Here is a 27,921-nt window from a genome sequence, read left to right as displayed (position 1 = left end):
ACACCAAGGGAGCTCAGCGTGCTAAGAGGAGCAGTGTGGAGCATGGAGCAGAGTGGAGACAGACTTATAACGGCTAATTGGGCATCACTCACAACTACTTTAACCTTTAGCACAACAGTGCCTCAGCCCCCAGCCTCCTCTCTCTCCTCCCTCACCACAGCCCGAGGGAGCAGCATGGCAGCCTCAGGCACAGGGACGTGGCAGCGGGCAGTGATGGCAGCCTGCCGAACCACTACCTCAGCGTGCTTCCAGCCGCCTCTGTGAGCGTGGCAGCACCGGTGCCTAGAGACGAAGAGAATTGGTGTGGAGACACGAAGGGTTTCTCTATGCCATTATCTGGCACCGGTGTGCCGTGATCCCCAGGCAGACAGCTCGGCAGGGTGGGATGGCCGTGTCGGCATGAGGCAGCGGTGCCATGCGGGTGGGCTGGTGATGTGGGACCTCTGCCTCTGGCCAGGCCTGCTGGGTTTGGACCACTCGGTCTCCTCCTTCGTGCTTTGGTTTCCATGCCAGTAACGCAGGAGCAGGGGTGCTGATCTCCTGCGTGATTTCTGTGAACAAGGTGGGTGACTGTATAAAGCAGGCAGATACTACTACACACGATGGTTATTTATTAATAGATTTTATTAATTAGGGCAATGCTGGGTGCAAACAGTCCTGCCACAAAACTGGGAGACTGACCTCTTTAAAATACTTACATCTGGGAGTGATTGTGTGGCAAGGAGAGCAAACCTCATCCTCCATGTATGTCCCTCTTCTGCTTACTCTGTGCTATGACTGTTGCCTTGTCCTTTGTATTTATCTCAAGGTCCCTCTGCTATGGGAAAGCCCGAATCCCATCAAGGAATAACATGTAGCTTGATGGGGAAGGGAGTCACTGGTTCTTCCATCTGCTTTGGTCTTGCAGTAGGAACACAAGGCGTTTGGCCTTGTAACGTCTAGGTGCTCAAAGTCACTCTGGAGGCTACAGTCTTGCAGCCTTTGCTGGAGTAGAGCCTTTCTTCACTGGGGTAGTCGGTCATTGCCAAGGCAATCTCTGTGATGAGGTCCTCATCCTCAGGATGCCCTTGCGCTCGCATCTCCTCCCGGACACACTGTTTCACGTGATTATATTCAAGAGGAAGGAAAGGGATGAAATAGTCAATCAGGTTCTTCTGGATCAGTTGACTTTGAAAGAAACCACCTAGAAGAGAGAATGAGGAGCTTTACCATCTGAGCGCTGCGGAGGCCAGCACATTGCTGCACACCTCCTGGACCAGTCTGCAGAACACACTGAACATCAGCAGTCCTGGAACCTGGAGCCCAGAGGTACTCACTGTGTGTGTTCCTGAAAATTTCCTCAGATAGCAGATGCTGGAGCTCCTTCTCAGGAATGTCTTCTCTTCTCTTCAGCCTTCTCCAGTAATCAAGAGCAATCTCTGTTATCTTATCTCCACCTGCATTGCTGTTAGGAAAGAGATTAATGGGCTCATTAGAGCTGTATCTTTGCCATCTTTATTGCTCAGATCTTGGCAGTGGTTTAAGTTGCAGTCAGCCACAAACATGTTACTCCCTTTGTCCCTGCTGATTCTTTGGGACTGTAATTCCCTTTTTTAGCTTTCCTTACTTCAAGAAGATGAAGATCGCCTTGCCATAATAAACTCCATCAGTCTCTTCATGGTAGCCAAGAAATGGTGTAATCGAGTCTATCAGGCCATGTGGCATCTGATCCATTTCAGAGAAGATAAAAAGGGACCTTGGACAGGCACTGACGTTGCCCCGAATCCAGTTCTGCAGCTGTTCCTGTGGGAAGAGGCAAGGTTATCGGTGGCTTGCCCTCCCAGTTGCAGACAAATTAGAGAAAATGAGGTGAATCTGGAAGTACCTTATACAGATGGACACGTGAGGCATGTGAGAAGTGCAGTACCGTGTCAAAGTGGTGCACAAACCTCCTTCTTGGTGTACTAGGCCGATAGAGGTTCTCTGCGATGATACTGCTGACAAACGATTTGCCTGTTCCAGTCCAGCCGTGGAAGGACATCACCAGGGGTTTCTTGGGCCGTTTGGAGTAAATATTTGCACTCAGAGCTCTCAGAATTAATTGGAGAGCAAGATGCTGGCCAAAGACTTTTCGCTCCAAATCCATCTTCACAACTGGAAGAATGAGAGGGGAGGCAGAAAATGCCATATATTCCTCCTTTTTTTTTTTTTTTTTTTTTTTTTTTTTTTGCTCTAGCTGAATGACCATCAGAGAGAACAAATATTCCCTGCCCTCAGCCCATGAAGAGACTGAATCAGCAGATAGGCAGACAGACATCCCAGCGGCATGGTACCTACTGCCTCCTGTGAAGCCCTGGGATGGGGTCTAATTTACTGGCAGCGATTTGTTCTCTACATGTGATTTGTAATTATTACATGTGACATGTAATTCTCCTTAACAGTTTCAGTGGCATCAGGCATACCTCGTATTTATAGAAATAAGTCCTTCTGTTGCTGTATCATGTCCTCTTAAAAAAGAACCACAACTGTTTATTTTTAGTGGCTAAAGTGTTGAAAACCAGCCTCTTTGTAACCAGCCAAATCCAGAGCCAGTATGAAGAGATGCATTGCAGTACCTGGAGGCACACAGGTCTCAAGTGCTTGAGAATTTCCTTTGAAATCTGTGTCCCAGCTCTGAAATGAAACAATTTTTGTAGTCCTGTGACAAAAAGGTTGGGGATTTTCAGGTGGCAGGATCTGGAATTTATGGTTGAAAGGCTGTGTAAGCTTTTTTTTTCAGACTCTGCACTTGTTCCCCACAGGCTGGGTGAGCCAGCTGCCCATCTTCCCCTTTCTCAGGAGACTGCCAGCCTGCTTGGCTCGGGGAAATGAAACGGCAGTGTTCTGACTCTTAGAGCTACCACTGATAGCTGCTCGTTTGGCATCGATTATAGGCCAGTGCTGCCTGGATTCTGGGATACCACCGGGGTGTCCATCTCACAATGTCGGATTGTTACCTCTTAGCCTTAAATTCACCTACAGAATTTTGCCTGCTTCTGCCAATGAAAACCAAGACACAAGCAAGGAAAATGCTCCAGTATTTGTGTGACAAGTAGGGTACGTGGCCATGTGCAGGATAAGCTAAATGAGAAGCTTTTGCCTTCTGGAGCCGCTGCGGGCTTTGACTCTCGTCTTTCCACGACCAACTCAGGGATGCCGGCCTTACGAGGGAAGACCTTGCCACCCTGGGACCATCAGCAGGGCCCACTGGCAGCTGGCTCCTGATGCCCCTGCCACTGCCTTACCTGAGAAGTTCAGCGTGTCCTTCGCATTGCAGCACTCCAGGAGATGGCACTTGAGCCAGGAGTGAGGGGAGAAGAGCTGCCAGGTGATGGCAGCCCCCCCCATGAGGAGCGAAGCGCTGAGTGGGTCCAAGGCTGGCATCAAGGCGGGCACGAGAACAAAGAATACACCAACGCTCAGAGGCTTCATGGTGGAAACTGCAAGCCAGCCCGGCTCAGGAGGGAAGGAAAACGAAACAGAAATTGCAGAACAACTCCCTGCAGCGTGGTGCTTCAGGCTGCTCCCGCAAATGGGAGCCGAATTTCCTGTAAAGCTGGATGTGTTGATGATTTCGTGCCAAGGGCAGAGTTACGGCTCTGTGCGGTGAGAAGTGAAAGTGTCTGAGCAGGGCATCGCCCAGGAACGGGCGGTACCGCGTGGGGAGAGTGAGAATTTGATCAGAACAACCCCAGCTCTGAGGGGAGCAGGGCTGGGACCTCACGGCATCTGAAGTGAGGTGCTAATTGATCTGGTGATTACAGGAACATAGCAGTGCTTGTTCAGGGCTCAGCGCGAGGGGCTGCACACAGCCCAGAGGTTTCTTTCTGTGCAGCTCACAGGGCTGGACACATCAGAAAGCTGCTTTTTGAAACCAGGTTCTCACAGCAGGTATTTCGTCCTGACAGCTTCGTGATCCCTGCCCTGCCAAAACAGCGTGTTTGCAAAGGGGAGGGACAGACAGCAAAACATTTTTCATTTTCTCAGTAAACATTTTTTGAAATGATAAAATGTGAAAAGCACATGTAAGTAATCCCCACTTTATTTTTAAAAGCCTCGCTGGAAAAACACCAAACAGCATTATTTAGTAGTCAGTGCACACGTTTAACACTTGATGTCTCCTGAAACAAGGCTTGCCCCGTGCAGCTTATGGGAAAGCCACGGCGTTGCCCATTTCAGGTCCTCTCTGTCAGCTGCCCTCCAGCTCCTGCTCTGGGCTCCTTATTCCAAAGCTGCTTGCCCAGGTGGCTCCCACAGGGGGTGTCCTCAAAGCCCCATGCCCTGGGCTGCCCAGGAGCTGAGGCACACGGAGCTGGGCTCGCAGGGCTGTCAGGCTGCCACCTCTCCTTCAGCTCAGCCAGAGGCTGCCTGGAGGAAGGGATCAGCACTGGAGGCGTCGTGCAGGGTTCCTTCTTGCCTGGACTCTCCTGAGGTCAGCTCAAAGGATATTTTTACAGAAGTGGCTTGATACAGCTGAAAAAATACTGGGAATTTTCCAGTCAGCTCCGTCTCCTCGATGGTCCTCTGCACTTGGCCGGGCTGAACGCTAGATGGGGTGTCAGACAAAGGGTTTGGGCCAGAATTAGCGGGGGTAGGACGACTGCAAAGACGGAACGTCATTCCTGAGGAAAACAGGAAAGGAGGTTTTTAAAAACATCGCCTTAAAAACAGAGGTTGGGTTATGAAATGTTGTTTCTTGGGATATCAGACAGGACAGTGCTCACGGCTGCTCGGGCTCCACGAGGACAAGAGCCTCACAGGCAATCTCAGAGGGGACCGAGAACAGCCCAAGTTACCTCCCGAAGGAGGACGGAGAGTTTGAATAAAGAAATGAGGCGGCAGAGCTGCGATCTGTAGCTTATTTCGGCTGCACATCCGAGTTAAAGGTGCAGGCAGGTTGCACTGCTCACCCCGCAGATGTTTTCCCCTTCCCCTGTAGGAATAGCGTGGTCCTGAGGACGGTGGGATGGGTGGTCAGCCCCGAATCCCTCTGGGATAAAGCACAGCAGCAAGTTGTGACTTAGAAAGTGCGTGCAGGCTTCACCGTTGATAATCTATATTTTCTCCTCAAACATATCAGGGATTGAGCCTCTTCTGACTGATTGTGCAAGGGGGACAAATTCTTCACTTTGGTCGTGTGTCCTGCCACAAGGTTCCGCCGACCTGCAGGGGACCACATCGCCCAAACTCGGTTAAAAAATACAAAGTGACACGCTAGAGACAACGCAGAGAAGGGGAATTATCTCATTCATGTACAAAGAAGGGGTAGCATGGGACACATCTATAGATCTTCTCCTTTCCATATGGGAGGGAGGTGGCATATATTTCCTATACAACAATAGGATGTATGCTGCCTAACAGGTACCAGATGGGTGTTTAAATAACCTTCAGCTGCAACATGTCATGCTGTTATCTCATTATCCCTTACAAGTTAAATGGGTTCAAGCTGGGTCCGGACATGGATGAGATGTCTAATAGCGGTGCTGAGGCTGACACTGATGGCAATTTCCTCGAACAGCTGTCTGGAAGCTCCAAGTGGAGCGCAGACCCCGCAACAGGCAGCGTGCGGCGCGCCGTCTTGCTGCCAGTTGTGCTGTGCTGGTGAGCGCCTTGCTCTGCCCGGCTCAGCACCCTCTGGGCACAGAACTGCCCTCCTGTCCTGTGCCGGCACCGGCCCCCATCGGCGTGGGGGTCAGCCAGCAGCCAGTCATTGTGAATCAGCAGCCCCAGGCTGAGGGAACTGGGAACTTGTGGCTGAGAAGAATTTTCCAAAAGCGTTTGGTGTGTAATGGGTGGCTTGGGGTGTCCGTGACCTGCGGCGTTGGTGGGTGGTGGGGGTGGGAGGGAAGGTGAGGGTGTGGGAGAGGCAAAGATATGGGAAACTACAAAGTGGGGGAAAGTGAGGATTTGGGGAGCAGTGAGTTTGGACTGGGGGATGTGGGGTGTTTGCAGGGGTAGGCAGGGGTGGGATGGGGAGGCGGTGGGGCAGGGTGTGTTGTAAAGGGAGAGACAAGGGATGCAGAGGTGGAGTCCTGAAGGCCAAGGATGAGGAGAAGAAAGTCCCAGGAGAGAGCTTTGCCTGCCCTTTCTCTGCTTTCCGTATGTTGAAATTTTCTGTCACCCGCCCACGGTTTGATTTGTGCGTTGTTGGTTTAAAGGCAGCGCTCCCGGGGCTGGCTGTGAGCTCGCAGCCCTGCGGCGGAGAGCCGAGGGTGTTTGGGATATGGCTGGTTAGCAGGGCTGTGTACCCAGCTGTCGGCTCAAGAGCCAGGAAAAAACATCTTCACCCTTGGGGCAGGGCGATAGGGATTGGGGTTGCAGCCCTGCCTGGTGTCCTTGGAGAGCAAGAGGTTTCCAGGTAAGAGTTGTAGGGTCAAGGAAGCGATGCTTTTCCCCAAAGAAGTCTGTGTTTTTGTTGGAAGATGTGTATATTAGCTATATTTCCAAGGTTCTCTGTATTTTCCTCCATGAAAGAGGTTTGGTAACGTGACTGCTGGTTTACACGAGGTGCTGGGCTGGCAACAGGTTCTCACTGGAAGAGAGGAAATGGCAATTCTCTTTTCCCAGCACTCATTTTCATCTCTACCTAAGCACGTCTCTTTCCATGTGCTCCTCTCCCTGCTGTCTGACCCTAGCTAGGTGCTCTCTAATGCTCAGAATTTTTCTGAGGAGACTTTGATTTATTTTTACTTTTTTTTTTTTTTTTTTCCTGTATGAGTGGTTTGGGTTTGTTTTCTTTCCCTTCTTCAATTTCAGCACCATCTTTCCAAGTGCTCCTCGTCCTGAACACAGAGGCGAGGCAGCGACAGGAAAAGGCCGTCGCTCTGACGTACTTTGGGATCTCTGAAGGAGGGGATTGCGGTGGGCTTTATCCAAATACAGAGCCTGGCTAAGCTCCGAGGACGGCGCTAACGCTGCGGGAAGGCTCTGACTCACTGGAATGTGTCCGTTGGCCTTTCTATAATGTGATGGTTATAGAAATAACACCAGGCACCAAAACCTACATTAACGATGAGCAAACGTTGTCTAATCCTGGCAACACCCCGGGAGTCAAGACACTGTCATCCTCCTCTCGTAGGTAGGGAAATTGAGGTCTGCAGATGATGAAAGTTCTTCTTAACGTGGCCGTTTATAGCTGGAAAGCTTATAGCGAAGGGATTAGCAGCTCTGCTCTCTGATATCTTTGCTCAAGAGCCTGTGCTGTGATTTCCCTTGAGCAGGTTTAAAAATGCTTGTCTGGGACACAAAGTCAGAGTTCCTCATGTCAGCGTGTGCTGCTGGGGGCAGATGGTCCGACACGGAACGGTGTGGAGGAGCTTGGGGTGTGGGTGAAGGGGAAACCATGTGCAAAAACCTCTGTCCGTGTAAAATAATCCCTTTGTCTGAACCCCTGTGAAGTTCTGATGTACCTGTAGGGTCTTTTTTTCCTCTGGATGCTGTCGCTAGAGAGCACAGCTGAGAGGATTTTCCCTACAAGAGGAAAGGATTTCCCATCTGGATGCCCAGCCTGAAAGTCTCTTATCCAGAGCCTATACTGCGGTCGGAGAGCAGCCTCAGCGCGCTGTACAGGCAGCACCAACCCCAAGCAAGGGGCAGCAGCTGAGGGGGAAACGAGGTTTATCAATGCTCCTGATGCTGCTGGGCTATGGTGAATGCTGACAGTCTGCAGAGGGAGGGGGGGAAAAAAAAAAAAAAGGGACTTTTAATCTGATAGCAGGTGGTTTTCAGCAGGTGGAGCTAGCCAGGTGGTGTGGCCTGGTGGGGACAGGAGCAAAAGGAGGAGGAAAGGTCTTCAAACCAGGCTTGATCTACAGCAGTGGTGTGGGTGAGTGAAGCTGCTGCCTTGCACTTCTCGCCTCCCGTGGGATCTCCCCTGAAAGGTAATGTTTTATGGGTAGGTGCAGGGCGGCAGGGCGCCCCTCTGCTCCTTCAAGCTCTGCTCCTTAAAGGCTGGGAGCTGTTGCTGCAGTGCCTGTTTGTTGTATTCACCCCCTCCAGCAATGAGGAAGGAGAGGGGTGGAGAAGGGCTCTCTGGACAAGCACAGGGAGGTGTTTGAGTGCCCGGCACCCAACCTGGCTCTGCTCCTCCTCATCCCACGTGGTGCCCATGGGGGAGAAGGGACAGCAGGGTAGCTCTTTGGCTTTGGGAGGACAGAAGTTTCTGCACCAGGAGATGTCAGGACTGCTGCAGTGACCGACTCTGAGGAGAAAGGGGTTTTTAAATCTGTAGCTGGGCAATCTTAACAGGCGTTTCTTCCTAAAATCGATTTTTGTGGCATCGACACGCTCCAGGTCCTTCTGGTTTGGTGCCAGGAGTGAAGAGGTTAAGACACAGTTTGGAGAAAACCTTTGTAAAGGATTTAAGTACCAGAGCTGCACGGACAATGGGGCTCAGGGTGTTTTGTGTGCTGGTTTGTGTCCCTGGTTGCAGGGCAGGAGGATGCAGCAGCTCCAGGTCTGACTGTCACCCAAAGCCAGGTGCACAACACAGCAGCCACAGGAGGACCATGCAAATCCTCCTGGGCTGAGGGAGGCAAAGCAGGAGGGGGCCGGTGTGCCACCAGCCTCCCCTCATCACCGTCACTGCCCAGGGCTGCCCCTGCTCCAGCCTGATTGCCTCTGGGCTTTGATTTCAGGGCCTGTGTTGTGCAAGACTGAGACTGAATAATGGGCAGAAAAGACCGAGCCAGTGGACGGGCTATCAGGTTGCACTGCATGCTGCTGCTTAGTCTCTGTTTTGACTTGTAAGCTCCTGGTGCAGACATCACATCGCCTGTGGTTCAGTGACCAGGTCTGGGGACTGTGCTGTGACCCCAAGGGTCTGGCCACGGAGGTGTCACCCAGCTCCGAGCGGCACAGAAGTCACCTTAGCAGTGCTGTGAGCTCCTCATCGGTGAGGTGGGGATACTGTGAGGCCGGGTTTTGCCCCTCTCCTTTTTTTTTTTTTTTTTCTTAATTGAGATCAGAATCTGAAACTGGAGACTGTTCCTGTTTGGCTTGCAGTGGGTTCCAGTCTGGGGCCGGGATCTGCTTTCTGGTTTTGTTCTCCCGGCTGGCTTGGAAGCAGCTGGAGCAGAGTGGTTCTCGTCTGAGCCCGTCTGTGTAGCAATAATTCTCACTGAGAGAGCAAGAAATAATAGGGAAACTCTACTCGGTGTTTTCTTCTCTCTTAAAAGTTGATTTCTATTGCAAATAATAATGTAGGGGTGAAAACTGTGTGAAAGGGATGAAGCCTAAACTTGATTAAGTAAGAAAACACTGCACTCAACGTGGCGGGGGAGGATCGCTACGGGAAGAGGATTATAGGGCATAAGTAATGTGGTGCCCTCCGGTCACGGGCTCTCTGATGTGGCGAGTGGCTTGTATCTCATCCAATGTACATAAGGTGGTGGAGCTATTAACCAGGCATCGTCGTCCAACACTTTGGGACCCTTAGGTGAAAGAGGGTTTGAAAGTGTTCAGGAGGCTTTGGGCTGGACTTGAATCAGAGGCTGCGTTTGGCTTGGGGTTTGCAAAACTAAACACCCTGCTCCTTCGCCCATCTCCTGTGGAAGAGCAGTAAATACAGGCCACTAAAATTAGTCCTGCAAAGCAGCTGTTCCGACCGGCGCCTCTGTTTTTCCTGCCCCTCTGGCTCATGCTTGAATAGAGACCTCTGCCTCATTTTAACTTGGCCTTGAGGGACACGTAGATCCACCAGGAGGTAGCCATGTGCTGTTTTAATTGTTCCCCAATTTGTTCCAACAGGCAGAGCCTGGCTGCCCTTGGAGGCTTCCGAGCTGGGCTGGTGCTAGCTGGCTGCTCACGAGGCACGAGGAGGCCCTTTGCCAGCGTCAGGGAGGGATCTGAGAAGGTTCGGTTCTCTTTCCAGGAGAAATGTGGTCTGAAAGGGAGGAGAACGGACTCTGCTATGAATGGACGATTGCAGGCAGGGCTTCTGTTTCCAGCTATTGTTAAAATGCGTGTGAGAGCTGGGAACCCTGCGGCTGGCAGTGAGCTGGAGCAAGATGAAAACAGCACGGACACACTCAACAAAGAACAGTGTTTGGGGAATGCTAACAGCATAGGAGGTTGTGCTGGGGGATACAGAAAGGCCCCGGAGGAACAGAGATGAGCAAGGCAGATCTGCTGCCGGATGGCTGCGGGGTGAGTGTCCCGGGCTTGTCTTCTGCCAGAACATAGCTGGAATTCCTTCAGTTTGGAAGTAGCCCCTCCAGAGTACTAAATAACTTGGTGCGGAGTCATCCTAGCCCCCCTCAGTGAGGACTAGTGGCATTTAAAAGAAAAATGAGCTCTTAGGAGGCCGAAGGACGGTCGGAGCATAGTGAGCTGGGAGTCATGTGCTGGTCATCTGCTTGCTTCAGCGTTGGAGGGAAATAAGAAAGTATGACTGGGATAATCAAAAGCACGGAGGAATCTCCTTTGAAGAGAGATGAAAGTGAATGGGACTGTGATAAAGCTGAGTAAGAGGTGATTTCACAGATATGTATCAAAGGAGGAGTACGCTAGACAAAGCTGAGCAAGAACTGCTGTTCTTCCTAACCCCCAGCGTGCCTCTGTGACATGAACAAGAGGGGAGGCAGATCCTATAAAAAAGATTATCATCATCATCTTAACTTAAACTGCGTTTTATTATGGAACTCGTTGTCTGTAATGAGTTAACTGTCCATTGTCAGCCGGGTAATTTAATTTTAGCAGTTTGGGAAAGTGACTCGACACATGTAATTATCAAGCATTACCGTCAGCTATGACAACAACAACTTGGGAAAGAGAATTAAACCTCGTGATTCAGAGCTTAAATTAATCCCCAACCTTTGAAGGGCACCGGGGTGTGTATGGGGCCAGCGAGCCCCAGTTCATTGCCCTTTACTCCCAGTAGGTTGTGGAAATGGTGGTGGACCTGAGGCTGGTATGGCTGGGCAGCTCCCTGCTCCTGTTGAGGAGCAGCAGCCCCTTTCCACCAGCAACTGTTCCCACAAAACCCTTTTAATTGCCCAAGTCCCTTTTGGGGCAGCTCCAGCCCTGATAATGTGGCCGCAGCATCCTGCAGCCCCCATTTCTTCCCACCTGGTCCAGCTTCTCCCCTGTTAATGGGCGAGCCCTTCTTGTTCGGCTTTGGCCAAGCCGGTGGCACTGTCAACAGAAACGTGCCGTGCTAAGCAGATGCCTTCTGCTGCGCTGTAAATATTTGTAATGAGAACCTCTCTCCTCGTGGAGGGCTGCGTGAAGCAGTCGTGTTCGCATAAACACAGCGTGGAGCAAATTTCTGGAGCGCACGTCATGGACACAGGAATATAGCCTGCGAGGCAGGAGAGCCATCAAAGCACGGGACCCATCGGGTTGCTGGAGGCCTGCTGGTGGATCACTCAATGGGGAAGAAGTCGTAGGATGGTTTATCTTAAGTGTTGATGCCCATGATGTCACTTGGACATTCCCTCTGGGAGGTTATCTGGTCCTACACCCCCCCCCTTCTCTTTCCTTGCCCTGGGTTTAGAAAACATGCCCTGACTGCTTCTAAATCCCAGTTCAGTGGGTGCTGCGCTGCACAGGGCATGTGGTCCCTGCTCTGATGCCCAGGAAGGGGCCCCGTGAGCTTCCTTCCCTTCTCCTGATCTCCTGCTCTGCCACCTTGGGACGTGACTGTGGGCAATCCTGGTGCTGTGAGCGGGAGGGCAGCTGGGATGACTGCAATAAAGAGCTGCCAGGCGGTGGGGATTGGGAACAGCACGGCTAAATTGCTCCCTGCTTTCCAGGCTGATTGCGGGGAGGGTGTTCGTAGCACTGGGGGGTGTACTTAATAATGTACTTAATACTTAATGTACTTAAGTGTACTTAATAAATGTCAGCGCTGGGGCCTGGACCACCTTTCTTCTGGCTGCTGAGGTGCAGTTGCTGCAGTTGCTGCTGCCGACGTAGGCCTAAATGACACGTTGTGTGTCGGTAAAGGAAAGGGAAAGTCTTAAAATGCTTCTGGAGCACTGCTTATGGGCTGACAAGTGACTTCATCCAAACTTCGAAAAACCTCAAACCTCTGAGAAGCGTTCCCTGGAGCCTGAGCCAAGCACAGGGCCCTGGCTTGGGGCTATTTATGGGGGGGAACAACCCATCCTGCTAACGAGCCACCAAAGCAGCCTGATTTCACCCCAGGCAAGATAACCCAGCTCCTGGGTGGGGGGGATGAGCCGAGGGCAGGAAGAGGAAGAGCAATTTTTTGGTTGATTTAACCTCTTCACGGTGTCTGCCACGTAATTCTCGGTGACTAAGCTCGGAAAGCATGGCTGAGGTGAGCTGGGGAGCTGGCGGCGGGGATGTGCTCGGCACGGCTCGTGCGGGCCTGCTGAGGAAGGAGGACAGCCCCGCTGCCTGTTCTGCCAAGTGCCTCGCTCCGAGGAGTGCGAGCCTCCAGGAGATCGGCGTGTGTGATAAAGGGGTTTAGAAAACATGACCTATGAGGAGGGGCGGGAGGAATTAGCCCTGTTTAGTCTAGGGGCGATGGAGGGGACAGAGAGGACTCGGGGTTTTGAAAATGAGCGCTGTGTTTTGGAAAGGTTTGCGGTGGGTGAAGCTCGGTGGCAGGCCATGAAGGGATGCTCTCTGTGGAGCTGCTCTCGCCAGGATGGTGTCACTGCTCCGCTGGTTTCAGGAGAGGTGAGGATGCACTGACCCTTCCCTTCCCCTTGTGCTACCTTTCTGTGTCACTGCAGCAGCCTGAAAATGCCTTTTTAAGACCCGTTTTTAACAGTAGGCTTCAAAATGGGTGAGTTCTGCTGTTCTTCCTGGGTTTCTGGGCAGGGTCAGTGAGGAACCGAGAGGTTCCCACCTGCCCCAAATAGGTCCCTGACATTGAGGTGGGCACCCCACTGTGCTCCTGAGGGTGAGCAGAGCCCCGTAGGGCAGCCCAGCAGGTCACAGTGTGCTCAGGCCCTGGAGAACACCTTGGGTTGTTTTCCCCTTCAAGCTGCTCTTCAATGCCAGGCCTCTGCAAGGCTGAAACATGGGCCCACATCTACGTTCTGTCCCAGCCAGAGCTCTCACAGCTGTAAAACGTGCCCCGATCCCCGAAACACGGCATGTGGAGGCAGGACCGTGCAGCATCCCTACCTTAGCTCTTGCTCAACAGCATCCCAGCAGGGCATCTGTAATTGTTTTGTATGTTTGCAAATGCTTGCTTCAAGACTCGGAAACGCTTCCTGATTTTGGAATTTTTGGCAGCAGGATTTATTTCTCTTCTCTCCCCAGCCTGGCTGGGAAACCCCCTCTTTTTGGCCAATAACTTAAATGTTATTTTTTTTGCATGCTGTTTACAGCTGGTAGGATCCAGTTCTGGGGAAAAGAAACACATTGTGAGTTGCTGCAGGGTAAAGCAAGAGAGAAGCTGGCTTCCCGTGCCCTGTTCCTTGTCACACACCCTCGCCCCATGGCAGCAGCAGCAGGTGCAGCTCTGCAAGAAGCCAGCCTTTGGGCCAGCTGGGTAAAAGGGAGGGAAAAAAAGCAGGGGAGAGGAGCTTCCCTCCCAGCTGGGCTGTATCCCTGTGCATGCTGCAGCCCAGCCAAGGAATTCTTTCCTCTAAGAGAAAGCTCAGGCGTAAATCCATGTGAGGCTGAGACCAAGAAAAAATAATCTGCCTCCCACATGCTCGCAGCCTGATGGCCTCTTTTCCAGCAGGCACCTCCTTGGGGCAGGAATGGGGCTGGGAGCAGGGCAGCAGCCCTGTGGTGTTTGGGAGCGGCTGGAGCCCGAGGGAGAAGCAGGGAGGATGTGCCACTGCCTCGTGCACTTGGCCTTGGTGAGGAGGAAAGGCCTCTGCTCCTCTGTTGTACTGGGGACCCCAAGCCACTGCACCCCTTCCCCAGGCCCCTCTGCTGCTGCCAGCATCTGGTCTTCCTGAGCACGACACACAATTTGGGAGAGTCCCATTGCACATTCCTTGTGCCTGAGGCCTTCCAGGCAGCTCCTGCCAGTACAGCTGTGGGGAAAATGCTTTACAGAGCAACAGGCAAAATCTCTGAGAGTTTGCAGAAAGGCTGAAGCAGTTCTGGGAGATGCTCCTGCTGCTGGTTTTGCTGCTGAGTTAATTTGCGGTGTCTTCTCCTGTCCTGCACAGACCCAGGAGCTGCACGTGGGGCAAGGGCATTTCACTGCCAGCTGGGGCAGAAGGTGCGGCATGGGCAGGGCCCGAGCGCGTCACCCTGGCTTCATGCAGGCTGAGCAGAGAGCGCAGGTGGAGCACCTTTCTGGTTGATAAATAGCCGAAACAACTCATGCCTTTACTTGAAAACGTGGCTGTGTTTGAGCCGCAGCAGCACTGCCGGCTGTGGGTCACTGGGCTCCCCAGGGCTGGCGCCTGTCTGCCTGCTCCTGGGCTTTGTGCTGGGAGAAGCGGGGAAGGAGGCACCTGCGCTGGCAGCAGCCTCCGATCAAGCTGGGAATGTGGCTGAGCACCACCTGCAGCCCTGGGCAGTGGCAAAATCCCAGCTGTGCTCAGGGAAGGGCTCTGCACCTTGTCCAGCAGCAGGCAGGAGCACCCTGGGGCTGTGCCGCTCCCTGCCTGTCTCCAGGCTGCACCAAAATCTCCCCACAGCTCCTGGGGTCATTCTAACCTGGCAACTAAATCTACAACCCTTTCAAAGCCTGGCCCTGATTCTTATTAATCATTTCTCCAAAGAACGCTGTGTTTTTTGTTTTTCTTTTTAGCACGACTGGTTTGGGGTGGGTCTTTTCCTGAGCTGAGACCTTGTGCGCTAAAGGCTTTAAGGCACGGTTCGTGTTGTGAGGACTTACTGCCCTTAGGGCACGGTTTATGTACAGACAGTGGCTCTGTCCTAGCAGGATGTGATCCATGTAGGAGGATCAGCACACTGACAGTAACAGCCTGCTTCCTCCTGAATTCATGCGGTGGCTGAACTTGCTCCTGGCAGCTGGCATTGCCCCGTGCCAGGAAGGTGCCGCCCTGCAGAGGCCGTGTCCTGCAGTGCAGGGCCCCAAAACGTGAGGCTGGGATCCCAGGGGCATCCCATCTGCCTTCAAAGGTGGCTTCTGCCCCTCGTCCCCATCCACTGGGGTGCTGTGTCCCCCGCACTGTGCTTCAGCTGCGTGCGAAGGGGGCTGAAATGCAGAAACCTGTGGAAGAAGGATCTTTCTTGGCCTGCTGCAGGTTTAAACACCGTGGATCCCACCCCGCACATCCAGCACGTGTGTCTGGGTCTGCTCCAGGAGCTTACACCTAAACAAACCACGTTTCTTGATCGCTTCATGTAATTTATATTGATGCGAGTTGCTGGTGCAAATTGGCCTGGACTTCCTGCCAGCACTTGAATAACACCGCAGAGAAAGTCCGTCTGTCTGTCCATCCGTCTCCAGCTGCCAGGAGAAGTCCTGGCTTGTCTGCAGGTGGTACCGAGCTCGTGTGTTCCTGCTGCTCAGCAGGGCCTGTGGCTGCCATGGGAGGGGAAGGTGCAAGAAGAAGGCACCGCAGGATGCCCGTGGGCTCGGCTGGCAAACCCGGAGGGGGTCCCTGCAGGGTGTGGGGGTCGGCGAGGGGCCTGGCTGCCTGCCCCAGCTCCAGGCTCCTGGAGGAAACCTCACCCCTGTGGCAGGGCTGGTCTGTGCCTTGCATCACCCAGCCCTTGGGCACTGAGGTCCTCCCCGCTGCGGGGCTGCTCCCCTGAGCTGCACGGAGGGGAAACGAAGGCGAGCGGTTTGCGCCTGGCTTTGCCATCGGCTGCTAAGGCAGAGGAAACATTTCTGATGCTCATCTTAGAGGGAGACGTGCATGGGCTTGGATGCGGCCCTGTGGTGACACAGGACCAGGGCTCAGGGTGAGCACCTGGCTCTGACCACAGGGTTTGGATCTCCCCAGCTGCTTTGGGGACCCCCATAGCCCCAGGAAGCAGCCGGCCAGAGTCATTCCCTGCCTGGCCTCTGAGCACTGCAGCGGGCTGTGCCGGGACTTGTTCCATGGCCTCCTCAACTCGGGGTACTGGTGACTGGCTGTGATTGCCTCCCCTTGAACTTGGGTATTTGGGGTGCTCGGGGGCTCCCTGCACACACACCGTGTCGTGGGGCTGAGCCCCAGCCACCGCTGGGGACAAACCTGCCCTTGTGCAGCAGGGAGGGCAGGGGGAAAGCAGCACCTGAGCTTGGTCCCAGTCCTGGTTCCTCTTGGACCAGAGCTTGCTCCATGGGTAGTTAAAAGGTTAAAATGCACAAAAGAGCAAGAGCAGACGTAGAAGCTGCAGTGCTTTGGTAGATTCTTTTGATAGATACCAGCCATCCTACTCTGCTCATTGCTTTTCTGGGCCTTTTTTTTTTTTTTTTTTTTTTTTTTTTTTTTGAGTGGCTGGAAACAACTTATCTATTCTAAAACATCAGTTAATGAAAAAAAAAACAAAAAACCAGTGACATCCTCAAAACACTCATCTTCCGGAGAACCTCCGAACGTTTCCATGTGCCTGACACACGTCTTCTCCTGCGTTTAAAGGAACCGAGCCCCGGACCCAGCCCTCCCACCCCCCCCAGGCTGGGGGAGCCCCTCCGTGCCCCGTGCTGCGGGCTGGGGAAGGAGGAGTTAAAGGCTCGCAGCGGAGCAGCAGCCGAGCTGCGACCCCTCCATGCAGGCTTAGATCCTGCTCTTTCTTTAGCTGGCCGGGGAATGGCAGCTCCACATCCAGATGCTGCTTTCTAGACCGGGGATAAGGTCGTACCTGGCTCTCCTGCTTCACCTTGCTGGAGAAATCCCAAGCCTTGCTGTCCCCGGCGCCGGGAGACTTGGTCTGTTTCCTTCTGCTTTTTTGGAGCTTTGGGGTTTTGTTCGTGCTTGGGGGCTTCAGGAGCACCCCGGTGAGCTGGTGGGACAAGGGACAGCTGTGGCCCCTGTCCCTTGGCAGGTGGCAGCGGAGGGGAGGTCTGGCTGCCTCCGCCGGGGAGCGCTCAGCCCATGCTGGGCGGGACTGGGAGCACTGGGAGCACTGCCACGGAGGGGTGGCTGCGGGATCGGAGGGGTGGCTGCGGGATCCAGGACAGAGGGAGCACAGCAGCACGGGCTGGGTGCAGCCGAGGTAGGTGCCTTCCTCCTCCCCACCTCCTCCTCCCTCCCAGGGCTGCTGATGGGCGAGGGATGCTCTTTGCAGCTCCAGACACAAACGGGAGGGGAGCTGGGTTTGGGGGGCTCGTGGCGGGGTGTTTTAGGGCAGGGTGGTGCTTGCTGTGCCCCCCAAGAATCTGAGGAAGCCTTGTCCCAGCTCTGGACATCCTGGGGGTGGGGGGCACGAGAAGCACAGAGCAGGGCGAGCGGCTTGCTCTCCTGCCCACCCCTGTTTTTTGCTCGCTGTTTGCTTCTGCTGAACCAGCGCTGTCCCTGCGTGCTGCCCTGCTGACACACCGCTGTCCCTGCCCCTGCAGAGCCCTCGCAGCCCAGGCAGGAGCCCGGCGGGCTGGAAGCGCTGCAGACGGCCGGGCAGCTCTGAGCCTCCCCCCACGATGCTGGAGAACAAAGTGTTCCTGTCATTCGCGTTCTACAGCACGATCCTGATTGTGAAAATGTACGTCGTTGCCATCATTACGGGGCAAGTGAGACTCAGAAAGAAGGTACGTTCCGGTTTCCTTTCCCCTCCTCACCCTTTCTGCCTTTCCCTTGGGTTTCTGTTTGGGTTTTCTGCAAGCCCTTTCTTCTTTTAATCCTGGAAAGGCCGACACAAAGTTTTGCAGAAGCAAGCCGAGTTTCCTTTGACTTGAGTTGAAAGCAAAACATGTTTTATAGCTGGGGCAGATAAATATCTCGCTCCTCTTTGGCTCTTTTTGTTTGTTTCTACCATCTGTAGCTTGATGTTTATCATTTCTGAATCCTAATCTAAATAGCAATTTCAGATTCAAAATGCCAGGCAGGTGAGCTGCTTCTGGAAGGAGGCTCTGTTTACAGTTAATTTGCTGTGTCTGGAGGAAAAGGAGAAAAAAAAAGTGGTTTGAGCACAGATCGCTGAAATGCCAGAAGAAGCGACTGCAATGGAGCAGAAAGCTTTCGTGCTTTCAGAGGCTGAATCTCTTTGTGGGCGCTCCAGGAGAGCGAAAAGTCGTGGTGAACAAAAACAATAGCGAGAGGAAATGGTTCTTGGACACGGGGAGAAAAGGAGCGGGAGCTTGACTGCCTGCAGCCCGGTGGGAACTTGTGGCAAAACTCCGCAGTCTGTAAAAATAACTTGAAAAATATTCGAGACGTTTCCGACAGCATCAGAGGAGTGAGAGGGAGATATTTCTGCTCTCAGGCAAAACGCAAAGATGGACTCTCCTGAGCTGCAGCATCATCGTAGCTAACGATTTGGCTTTCCCCCGAGTTTGTGAGCGATGCTGCAGCCCCCGGGACATCCTGGGCTCGTAACGCGGTTAAGGGAAGCGCCAGGGTCCCTGCCAGGCTGCGACGGGGAGCTGTCGCGTGTAAACAGGTCCCTGCCGAGCAGCTTCTGAGCATAGGTGGGGAGCTTGCATTAATCATTTCTATTTGTGAGCCTATTGATGACGGATCCAATTCCCCCGGGGCTTGTTTCAGTCACACAGCATCAGTGCCCAAAAGCCAGCCAGGGAATTTTCTGTCTCAGTAGGGCAAACCGGTCTGTCATTCCCGGTTATCTTTTGGACGCTGCTTTCACCATCTGCAAGCGCCGTGCCAGGAGTGATCTCATTCGGTGGCTGGCAAAGGCTCTTCCAAAAGGGTTTCACGGAGAGAAGGGGGCTGGGACCAGGCCAGCACGGGACCCCCAGGAGCTTGGAGCCCTGATTTCTGATCTGCCCGGTGGGCAAAGCGGGGTTTTTCAGGGGAAACCCATCGGGACAAGCGGGGCTTAACCCCCATGGAAGCACATGTTACCCATGTGTTTGTGAAGGGTGCTGAGAAACTGGGGTTCGGAGAGCTCCTTGGTCTCGAGGGCTGGGGCAAAACTCCCACCTGTAGAGTTCCAGGAAGCGTTGTAAGCTCTCCAAAAAGGGACCGGGACAGACTGGGGTGGAAACTCCCAGCTCCAGCCGGGGCCTCCTGCGATAAATGTGACGGATCAGCCGCGTCTCCTTGGCGTCCAGGCAAGGTACTGACCCCTCCTCAGCCCTGCCTGCTGCCCAGGGTGGGCTGGGGGACCCATGGTGAGCCGAGGATGGGGGCCTGGCAGGGACCTGCACCACCAAGGGCACCCAAATGATCTCCAGCGTGCCCCGAGGGGCAGCACAGGAGGCCCCGAGCGAGCACTGACTGTGCTCCTCCCATCCAGCTTAGCTGATTTAATCATTTTTTAACCTCGCCATTTAAAATTTGCACGGAAATCCAAACAAAACACCCACATGAAGCCCTCGCATTGGAGACGTGTCCCCTGACAGCCCCCTCCCCCCCCCCGGGGGGACTTTCTCTTGCAGGCCTTCGCCAACCCCGAGGACGCGCTGCGCAACGGGGGGCTGCAGTACTACCGCCAGGACCCCGACGTGGAGCGCTGCCGCAGGTAGTACCGGCTGGGCATTGCTCCTTGGTGGGGCTGGAACGCTAAAGGGGTCATTAATTAAGTAATTACCCAGATGGGTGGATGCCTGCAGGTCTGAGGCAGGCCCTGCACGCCAGGGCAGCTTAATCTTTAATGGGAGCCTGGTGTGGGCTAGCGCGAGGAGAAGAGGAAGGACACGGGTGTGGGGCCAGCAGACACCACAAAACCTCAGTGCCCAGAGCCCTGCCGGCCCCTGGGGGCTTGTCCCATGCCCACAGCCAGGGGATCCTCATGCCCTGCTGTGACACTACCCGAATTTCCCAGCTCCCTGCACACCGTGGCTGCTCCCAGCACCGAGTGCTGCCTTCCTTGGGGACCTGGCACGGGGCCGGGCACAGTAGCAATAACTTCTCCCTCCCCGATTAGGCAGCCCCACACCTTCCCCCCATCTTGTGGGGCTCACCCAGAGGATAAACCCCAAGTGATGCAGCCCCAGGCTCGCCTTGACCCCCCAGGGGAAGGTGCTGGGGTGCTGGACCCGATGCCACACAAGCTGGTTGTGCACAGGAGGGCTGGAGCTGTGCCCGGCCCCGCTGAGCCCCCGGCTGCCAGCATGGCTCTGGGGGGGCTCTGCTGCCCCCATCACCCCCATCTGCCAGGTTGGCTTTCCAAAACATCCCGTACCACCCAGTCCCTGGGCTGCTAGGGGTTAGCAGGAGGAGGCGGTGAGCTGTTCGCTTGCTAGAGAAAAGAAAATAATAGTAGCAATGTTAATCATAACCCTCTTCTGGTTAGTCAGAAAAAAAACAGGCTTCCATAAAAAATTAATAACCGGAGCTGGGGGAGCAGCCTGGGGAAGTCTGCGGCTTGAACTGTGCAGTGAGCACAAGCCAGGTCTGACCTTACAAATCCTTTTGCAGCCCCGGGGGAGCCAAATTAAACCCGAGGCCTCTGTCCCCATTAGGGTGCAGCAGGGCTCTCGGCCCTGGCGCGGTGCTGGGGGCCGTGGGGGCTGCGCAGAGCAAGCGAGGTTTCCCCTTCACCTCTCCTGGAGGCCCCTGGCTGTGCCTCAGCCCTGGAAGGACAATTTGCCTTTTATTTTTATTTATTTATTTATTTTTTTAACCTTCTCCTCCTTGTTTTTCCCTGGTCCTTCCAGCCCCGCCACAGCTCTGCCGGGCTGGGTTGCTGGAGACTGGTTCGGATGCGGCAGGGACGTGGGGTGGCTGCGAGCTGCCTCTGCCACGAGCAGAAACCCGTGCACAGCTTCCACAGCACCACGGTGGGGCTGAGGGACTCATTTCCCTGCCTCCTCCAGGCCAGTTTCTTCCCTGCTGTCCCAAAACCACGCAGAGAGCTGCTGGAATGGGCTGTCCAGCGCGCTCCTTGCCACGTCCATCCCTCCTTGCCGGGGGACGGAGCGGGCAGAGCCCTTGTGCTGCAGCAGAGCCAGGGCTGGAAGCGCCTTGGGTTTTTGGCAAACCTTCTCCTGAGGATCTTGGTGTGTTCGGGGTGCAGCAACCAGGGTGGACACCGGGACATCCCCCCTGCTATGAGCTGCCTCCAGGGGCAGGAGAGGGGCTTTACAACACAGCCTCTCTTCCCTTTGCAGTCAGCCTCCAGCCAGGCTCATCGCAGCCATGCACTGATGAGCTGGGACTGAGCAGCCTAAAACCTCACGGCCACTTCTCAGCTTGCGCAGAGTAGCAAAAGTGTCTTGGCTTTTGCTTCGGAGAAGAAATTATTGAAGATTTTCTCTGGGCTTTGTGGAGATTTAAACATGCTGGGTGGGGCACAGGAGTTAGGAAGGGGACAGGGTTTGGCCCCACGGCCATCCATGGACCACCCTTGGGCCGTGGCTCTCACCGCAGCCCCAACACACCTCGGTTCCACGGGCGTGGGGTGAACATGCCATGAGTCCTCCAGTCCTGGGATGAACATCTGCCTGCAAACCACCCGCTTGTTGAGCAACTCGGTGACGTTTGGGGCCGTGCCGTGCTGGCCCCTCGCCAGCTCGCAGCGTTTCGCAGCTCTGCGCGGGGTCTTTGTTTGGCTTTGTTTGTTTATAACTCCAGCCCTCGAGCTGTCAGCCACCGCGCCAAAGGCGTCCCAGGCACGGAGGGCAGCTCGCCGCCGCTTCGGGGAGCACAGCGTCTCCTTGAGAGGGTTGCTGGGTGCAAAATCCTGCTGTGTGCATGTGTAGGGGAGGATCTGAGCCTTCTGAGGGCTGCATCCACCCCCTCAGCGGGCCGGGTGGGCTGGGAGACGGCAGGGAAACGCGGTGGGAATGAGCAACCTTATCTCCTTTTCCAGGGCGCACCGCAACGACATGGAGAACATCTTCCCCTTCCTCTTCCTCGGAGCCGTCTACTCCCTGCTGGAGCCCAGCCCCGCGGTGGCCAGGCTCCACTTCTTCGTCTTCTGCGCGGGGCGCATGGTGCACACGGTGGCTTACCTCCTGCGGCTCAAGGCGCCCACGCGCTCCGTGGCCTACGGCGTGGCGCAGCTGCCCTGCTTCTCCATGGCTCTGCAGATCCTCCTCGCCGCCGCCCCGTATTGGTAACGCCCAACAAGACCGGCCACCCAAACCCCCCCTCGTCCTGCTCTCTGCAGCTGCGTCGGCGCAAAGATGGCCCAGGCTGGAGCGGGTTGGGGTGCGGGGGTGCGTGCGGGGGTGCTGCTGGCACTGCAGGGATGTGCGACGTGGCCGCAGCGAGGTCCCCGTGTCTGCGGTGGAAAATGGGCAGGGAGTCCCCAGGGGGAAGGGAAAGCATCCCCAGGGAGAAGGGAGGGGATGCTGAGCAGGCTTCCCTCGCTCCTGCGCACGTCCTGTCCTCGAGGAAGGGCTTTCATCGAAGGAAAACGGGTTTTCTGGCTAACTGACCCAGACTGGGGAGGGGAAGATGTGCCCTTTCTCCTCAGTCACTGACACCCCGTGAATCAGGAGGGAAAAGCCACAACGGTCCCACGGCTCAACAGAAACCCTTGTTTGGCAGACACTGGGTGCTGGCAGAGGGAGGGAGAAAAGCAAACACCAACCTGGTGCCAGGGGCGGTGCAGAGCCAGCGCAGCGGGGGCGAGCGCATCCCCCTGCAGCCCTTCTCGCGAGCAGGGGCGGCTGCTCCAGGCTTTGGGTCTCAGCCCCATCACGGGATGCACCAGGGACGTGCCCAAAGCAGCCGGCAGGAATTGCCTGCCCTGCAGGGAGCTGCACCCTCGCACACATCTGCATCCGCACGCTGATGCCTGGAAAGGCTCCGGGGGCCGCGGGGTAAATTTCTTCTCTTCCGCTTGCAGCCTTTCCCTGGCTGCGGGGCGGCCCGTTGCTGTTTGGGGAACGTGCCGTGGCTGCTTTGGGGTTGTTTTCTTTCCGCTGTCCCCTGCTGTCCACCACTGCCGTGCGCAGCACGGATCAGCTGGTGTTGGCAGCAAGCTCTGGAAATGAGCAGAGCGGCTTTGAACACGCGCCCAAAGCCGTGCCCCCGCGGGAGGAGGGTGCTGCTGCTCCACGGCACCACACAAAGGTGTGGTGGTGGAGCACAGAGACCGGAGCCCTGCAGGAGGACAGGAACTGCAGGGGGACAAGAACCACAGGGGGACAAGTATTGCAGGACAAGCCCTCTCCTGCCACGCAGCTGTCCCTGAGCACCAAGCGGCAGCAGGCGATGGGGTGCCCCTTTGGAGGACAGGGCAGGAGGGAGGAAGCCTCTGCTGCTCAGGAGCTCCTCTGAGGGCAATGCAGGTTTTGCTAAGATCACAGGGAGAAGGCAGAATGAGCAGAAAATAAAATCCCTTTCCACCTGTGCTGAGCACGAAAGCTCTTCCCTTTGCCATGCTCTCTGGGGTGCTCTTACCGAGAGCTCACAGAGCATGGGGGGCAAGGGCAGCACAGGCTCTGAGCCCCCACCCAATTCGGGGAGCAGCCCCCGTGCCAGCCCCAGCAGAGACGTGGCCTTAGGCTGAGCAGTTCGGGGAGGCCTCAGCACATTGCTCCTGGCCACATCTCGCCCGCACGGCCCCGGCTCAGCAGATGGCTGGGTAGTTCCCCTTGTAACAAGCCTTTGCTGTCTCACACGGCGCACAAGGTCTCGAGCCCCCTGTACATTCCTCTGCTGCCACATATGCATCCTGGTGGCAGGAAGCAAATATTCCCAATAAAAACAAATCCTTATGCTCTGATACATCCTTCCTTCGGGAGCAGCCGATGCAGCTGGGCAGCAGCTGGGCCCAGCCCCAACCCCAGCAGTGCCCCCAGGCTCCTGGAGAGACGAGGACCCCCTCCTCCAGGCCCACCTGCCCTGCAGAGGGATTTTTTTTTCCAGGTGCCCATCGTTTTTGCTGATCCTTTAAATTTAGCAGAGCTGGGGCTTGTAAAGCAGCTGTACTTGGTTGTCCTGCCTGGAGCAGCAGGCTGCTGTGAGGTTTGGTGTGCCCCCAGCTCCCCTCCATCCCTGCTCTCAATGGGAGATGCTTTTTCCAAGCAAGTTTTCTCCGTGCCCTGCCTGTATTTCTTCCTCATGGGACCAAGTTGGTGCTTAAATCCCGGAGGGTTGGAGATGTGCAGGTAAGATGTAGTTGCTTTCCCTTCTGTCCTTGTGGCTTATAAAGGAGCCACCTGTGTGTTCTGAGCTCGGCAGCCCCCTCCTTTTGCTGTAACTTTCTGGGAAGCAGAGCCCCCACCTCCCTGGCTCCCTCCTGTTTCAAGCTGTCGGTGTTCGGGAGGCGCTGCCCGCCCTGCGGCTGCGCTGGGTGGCTGGGATGGACAAAATGGTTCCCCTTGGCAGGCGCTTCTTTCCCTCTGCTTTTTGTTTTCAAGCAAGGAAGGCGCTGGCTTTGTGAGATGGACTCCATCCAGTACACGTTGCTGTGTTTCGGGATGTAGCTGGATTGAGGCTCGGGATGGGAAGGAAGAAGCGGGGCTGCAGGAACCCCCAGCCCCCAGAGCTGTGAATTCTTCCAGCCTCCTCCGAGCTGCTGGTTTGGTGCCTGGGGCTGGTGCCCTGCTCGGGGAAGCTGAGGTTATGTGCAGAGCTCTGCTGCCTTTTTTTTTATTAAAAAAATAATAAACTCCGCTGTACTGGCTGTAGGGAAAAAAAAAAGCTTGGGAACGTGAACTCTCCTGGCTCCAAGAAAACAAACAGAAAAAGCCCACAAGGCGAACTTCAGAGAGGCCCAACCATCACGCTTGTTTTGAAACGCTGGAGGCGGGTGGGGGACCAGACAGAGCCCGGCTGGTCCCTGCGTGGCCGGGACTGGGACCAGCACCGTGTCACTGGGAGCTGCAGGCTGTCCCCAGCACGGCCACCAGCGCTGGCTGCACGTGGGGAAATAGGGAGCCTGGGTGGGCACCCAGTAGGCTTGGTGGGTTGGGCAGGGTGTTTTTGCGGGGGGGAGATGGGTGATGGAGCCAGATATCTTCCCTCTTGCCCTGAGGAGGTCGGATCTGTTCACAAGTATGTGCCAAGGTGCTGTCTCCTGGGGCAGGAGGGTGCAGAGGGGCGAGGAGCTCCCTGTCTGCACCCCAAGCCTCCTGCAGGCAGCACCTTCACCCAGCCGTGCTCCCTGTGCTGAGCCCTTCCACCTCCGTCTGGCTTTGGGCGTCTGGCTCAGATGTTATCCTGAAGCTCCAAATTCCTGCTCCGGCCTCGGTGCAGGGAGAAGGGACCCCCGGTGTCCCCTGCAGCTCCTGGAGGGGCTGTGGCTGCAGGTACCAGTCCCTGGGTTAGCGTGCGTGCTGCGTGTGCCAACGGTTTGTTTTTCACACCCGGCTCAGACACGAAACGCTGCCCCTGCGCAACCCACCTGGGACCAAACATCTGCGGAGTTCGGTGCTGAAGGATTTGAATATGAGTCACTCTGCCAGCACGTGTCTTCCCCGCCGCCCAGCTGAGCCCTGCGACTCTGGAGGTGGGGGAAAAGCAAGTGGGGACCCCGTGAAGAGCCCCTTCCCCTCCTGCAGCCAGCTCAGGCCAGGGTCCCTCAATCCCCCCGGGCTCTGTGCTTGCCCCTTCCCACCCTGCTCCATCCTGACCTTCCCTGGGGCTCTGGGCCCAAGGCTCCCCTGGGGCATCTCCGTGTGTGCACAGCCTCCTTTGCCCCTACCCTAAGCCCCGCTTCCTCTAGCAAGCTGTGGGGTTTTGCCGTGCAAATCCCATTATTCCCCGTGAGGATTCGGTGTACCTGTGACTCACAGGGACAGCCAGGAGCCAGCTCTACAGGTACAGGCATCCACGAGGCTTCGCCCCGGGAAAGATGAGTGTTCCCCTCCTGCTCCCTGGCACTTACAGGGCTCAAGGGAGCCCGTGGAAAGCTTTATCCTGGAGGATTTCTCCTGCTGAGCCGTGGGGTCTGCCCCGTCTGTGGTATGCCCTGGGGGGCACCCGGGAAAAGAAGGAGCTGGGCAGGGGTGGGCGCGGAGGGGGCAGAGAGGCATGGTGGGGGGCTCTGGCTTTTGGGGCGAGTAGGATGAGGCTGGGGGGGGGGGTCTCCCGCTTTGTGAGACGGGGGGAGACGTTTTCCAATCTCTGCTGGAAAATCCGGTGGGAGGGAGCTGCGGGGCCGGGCTGTCCCCAAGCCCCGCTGGCGGCCCCAGGGCCCCCCCCGGCGCTGCGCTGCGTGGTGCTGCAGCACCCTCGTGTGGCAGCGGGCCGGCCCCAGCACCCGCTGCTGGGGGGGCCGGGGGGGACACCCCAGGGCCACCCCCAGCCCCGGTGACAAGGGGACCCCCGCCTGGGAGCTGCGGTGCTGGAGGGTGCTGGGTACTGGGGGGGGGGGCTGAGGGTCCTGGGCAGGGCAAGGGGGGGGTTGGAGCTGGGGGACCCCTCCTCTGTGCCCAGAGCTTGGGTTTATGTCCCACTTCGAGCCCGTCTGTCCCCTGCTGAGGGTTTGGTGACTTTGCTCCTTGGTGCTGCCATCGGGGGGGCTTGGGGGGTCCTGGGGCAGCCGGGGGGGGTGGTCCTGGGGCGGCTGCTTGGGGAAGGGGCACGGGGGGGTTCCCAGCAGCAAGCGTGCTGTGTGCTGTGACTCTGGCTTTGTGCCACCCGCTGCAAAGCGGGTCTCGCTTCCCAAATTGTCCCAGATTTAAGGGGCAGCCCCCACCCAGCCCCCTAAAGCCCCCGCCCTGGGCTGCGTCCTCTGGGGCTTCGGAAACGGGCAGCGAGGAGCGAAGCACCCGCTGCAGGGCGGGGGTGCTCCCTCCAAGCGGCTCGGGGTTTTTAGGGCATTGTCGCATCCCCTGGGCCAGGAGGGGTCGTGCTGGTGCCCAGCAGCGGGGACTTGCAGGAGGTGGTGGCGGAGGGGCCTGGAGGGGCCCTGCACCTTCCCCTTGCCACCAGAGGGCTCAGCGCAGCCGGAGGGGGGGTGCTGTGCCGCTGGGTGCCTGCCGGGTCGGGCTGGACGGGGATAACGGGGCTGGCATCCCCGCGAGCTGGAAAATGTGAGCCCTGTTTTGTCTCGCTGCCGTGGCAGCCGGTGCTGATGACAAGACAAAAATGGTTCGCGTTAAAACATCGCAGGGGCAGGCTTCAGGTTTTCATCGGGCGGAAAGCCCCGTGCGGGCATCGGGCTGTGGGGTCAGGGACAAGGAGAGGGGTGCAGGACGGTCCTTCCATCAGCTGACACCTCTCATCTGGGACTCGGCTGGCTGAAAACCAGCTGCTTCAGGGAAGGAAACGCTCTGAAAACCACGTCCCTGCAACCCTCCCAGCCTCCAGCCGAAGCTGGGGCGTGGGGATGGAGACCAGAAATCGGTTCTGGTGATGGATGTCTCCGAGACAGACCGCTCCCCAGGAGGAGAAGCCCCCTGGGATGGGAGACAAGGAGGCAGCACGGTGCCTTTGAGCTCCCCGTCGCTGGCAGACCCCTCCCCAGTGGTGTGCAGACCCTGCCTGGCTCCTGGCTTGCAGCCCACCAGCTCCCGGAGCCAGCAGACCATGGGCTGGGACCTCCTGCTCGAGCAGGGGCTGCACTGGAGCCGGGGCAGCGCGGGCAGGAAATAAGTGACATATTTCCAGCAGCTAACAGGAATGAGTCACTGGAGCAATCTGCCCTGGGATCTGCGAGGTCTTCTCTTCCAAGGGTCTCTTGACTCGGGGCTGGATGCCCTCCAAGGGGATGTTCTGCACTGGCCACATGCTGAGGATGCGAGGGTGCTGCCTGGGAGATGTTCCCTGCTTGGGGCTGGGCAGGACAAACGGCCGTAAAGATCTACAAGTCACGTATTGAAGGGGTAAATAGGTGGTTATGGAGCAGCAGTGAAGCAGCACGGAGCCCACGGGGTGGTCAAGCTGCTGCTGTGTGGGACTGCGGCTAACGGGGGGGGTCGGTGTGGCTTTATGGGGTGTGCGCCCTGCAGAGCTGCTCCCCAAATCGCACGTGGGGTGCCTGAGTCCCAGAGGCTGGCTGTGGGCATCCCCATGGCTCCAGGTGCTGAGATAAGATCTCTCC

At 56.2% G+C, this 27,921-nt stretch overlaps 2 protein-coding genes and 1 long non-coding RNA gene across 4 annotated transcripts; 1 reads left to right on the top strand and 2 right to left on the bottom strand.

The window, feature by feature from the left end:
• Positions 1–591: 591 nt before the first annotated feature.
• On the bottom strand, positions 592–3,518 carry LOC118175498 (torsin-1A-like). Its single transcript, XM_035341806.1, has 5 exons — positions 3,264–3,518; positions 1,865–2,133; positions 1,607–1,782; positions 1,317–1,444; positions 592–1,183 (listed from the first exon to the last, which is right to left on the bottom strand). The coding sequence occupies exons 1-5, from the start codon at positions 3,448–3,450 to the stop codon at positions 939–941; spliced, it is 1,005 nt and encodes a 334-aa protein (XP_035197697.1). The 5' UTR covers positions 3,451–3,518; the 3' UTR covers positions 592–938.
• Positions 3,519–7,814: 4,296 nt separating this feature from the next.
• PTGES (prostaglandin E synthase) lies at positions 7,815–23,655 on the top strand. 2 transcript variants are annotated; one of them, XM_035341810.1, is made up of 5 exons: positions 7,815–7,898; positions 16,660–16,789; positions 17,420–17,605; positions 19,415–19,497; positions 21,790–23,655. In XM_035341810.1, exons 3-5 carry the CDS (start codon positions 17,498–17,500, stop codon positions 22,037–22,039), a joined length of 441 nt encoding a protein of 146 aa, XP_035197701.1. In that variant the 5' UTR covers positions 7,815–7,898; positions 16,660–16,789; positions 17,420–17,497; the 3' UTR covers positions 22,040–23,655. The 2 variants fall into 2 exon arrangements, with proteins under 2 accessions (XP_035197701.1, XP_035197700.1); XM_035341809.1 differs by lacking the exons at positions 7,815–7,898; positions 16,660–16,789 and adding an exon at positions 16,964–17,076.
• LOC118175501 lies at positions 17,104–21,550 on the bottom strand. Its single transcript, XR_004754996.1, has 3 exons — positions 21,416–21,550; positions 21,355–21,358; positions 17,104–17,118 (listed from the first exon to the last, which is right to left on the bottom strand). It is a non-coding gene; the product is annotated as an uncharacterized LOC118175501 (long non-coding RNA).
• Positions 23,656–27,921: the final 4,266 nt, after the last annotated feature.

This window comes from Oxyura jamaicensis, chromosome 17 (assembly GCF_011077185.1).
Source record: "Oxyura jamaicensis isolate SHBP4307 breed ruddy duck chromosome 17, BPBGC_Ojam_1.0, whole genome shotgun sequence".
NCBI lineage: Eukaryota > Metazoa > Chordata > Aves > Anseriformes > Anatidae > Oxyura > Oxyura jamaicensis.
The sequence above is the reverse complement of the archived record's forward strand: the minus strand, read 5'-3'. Positions and strand labels throughout refer to the sequence as shown.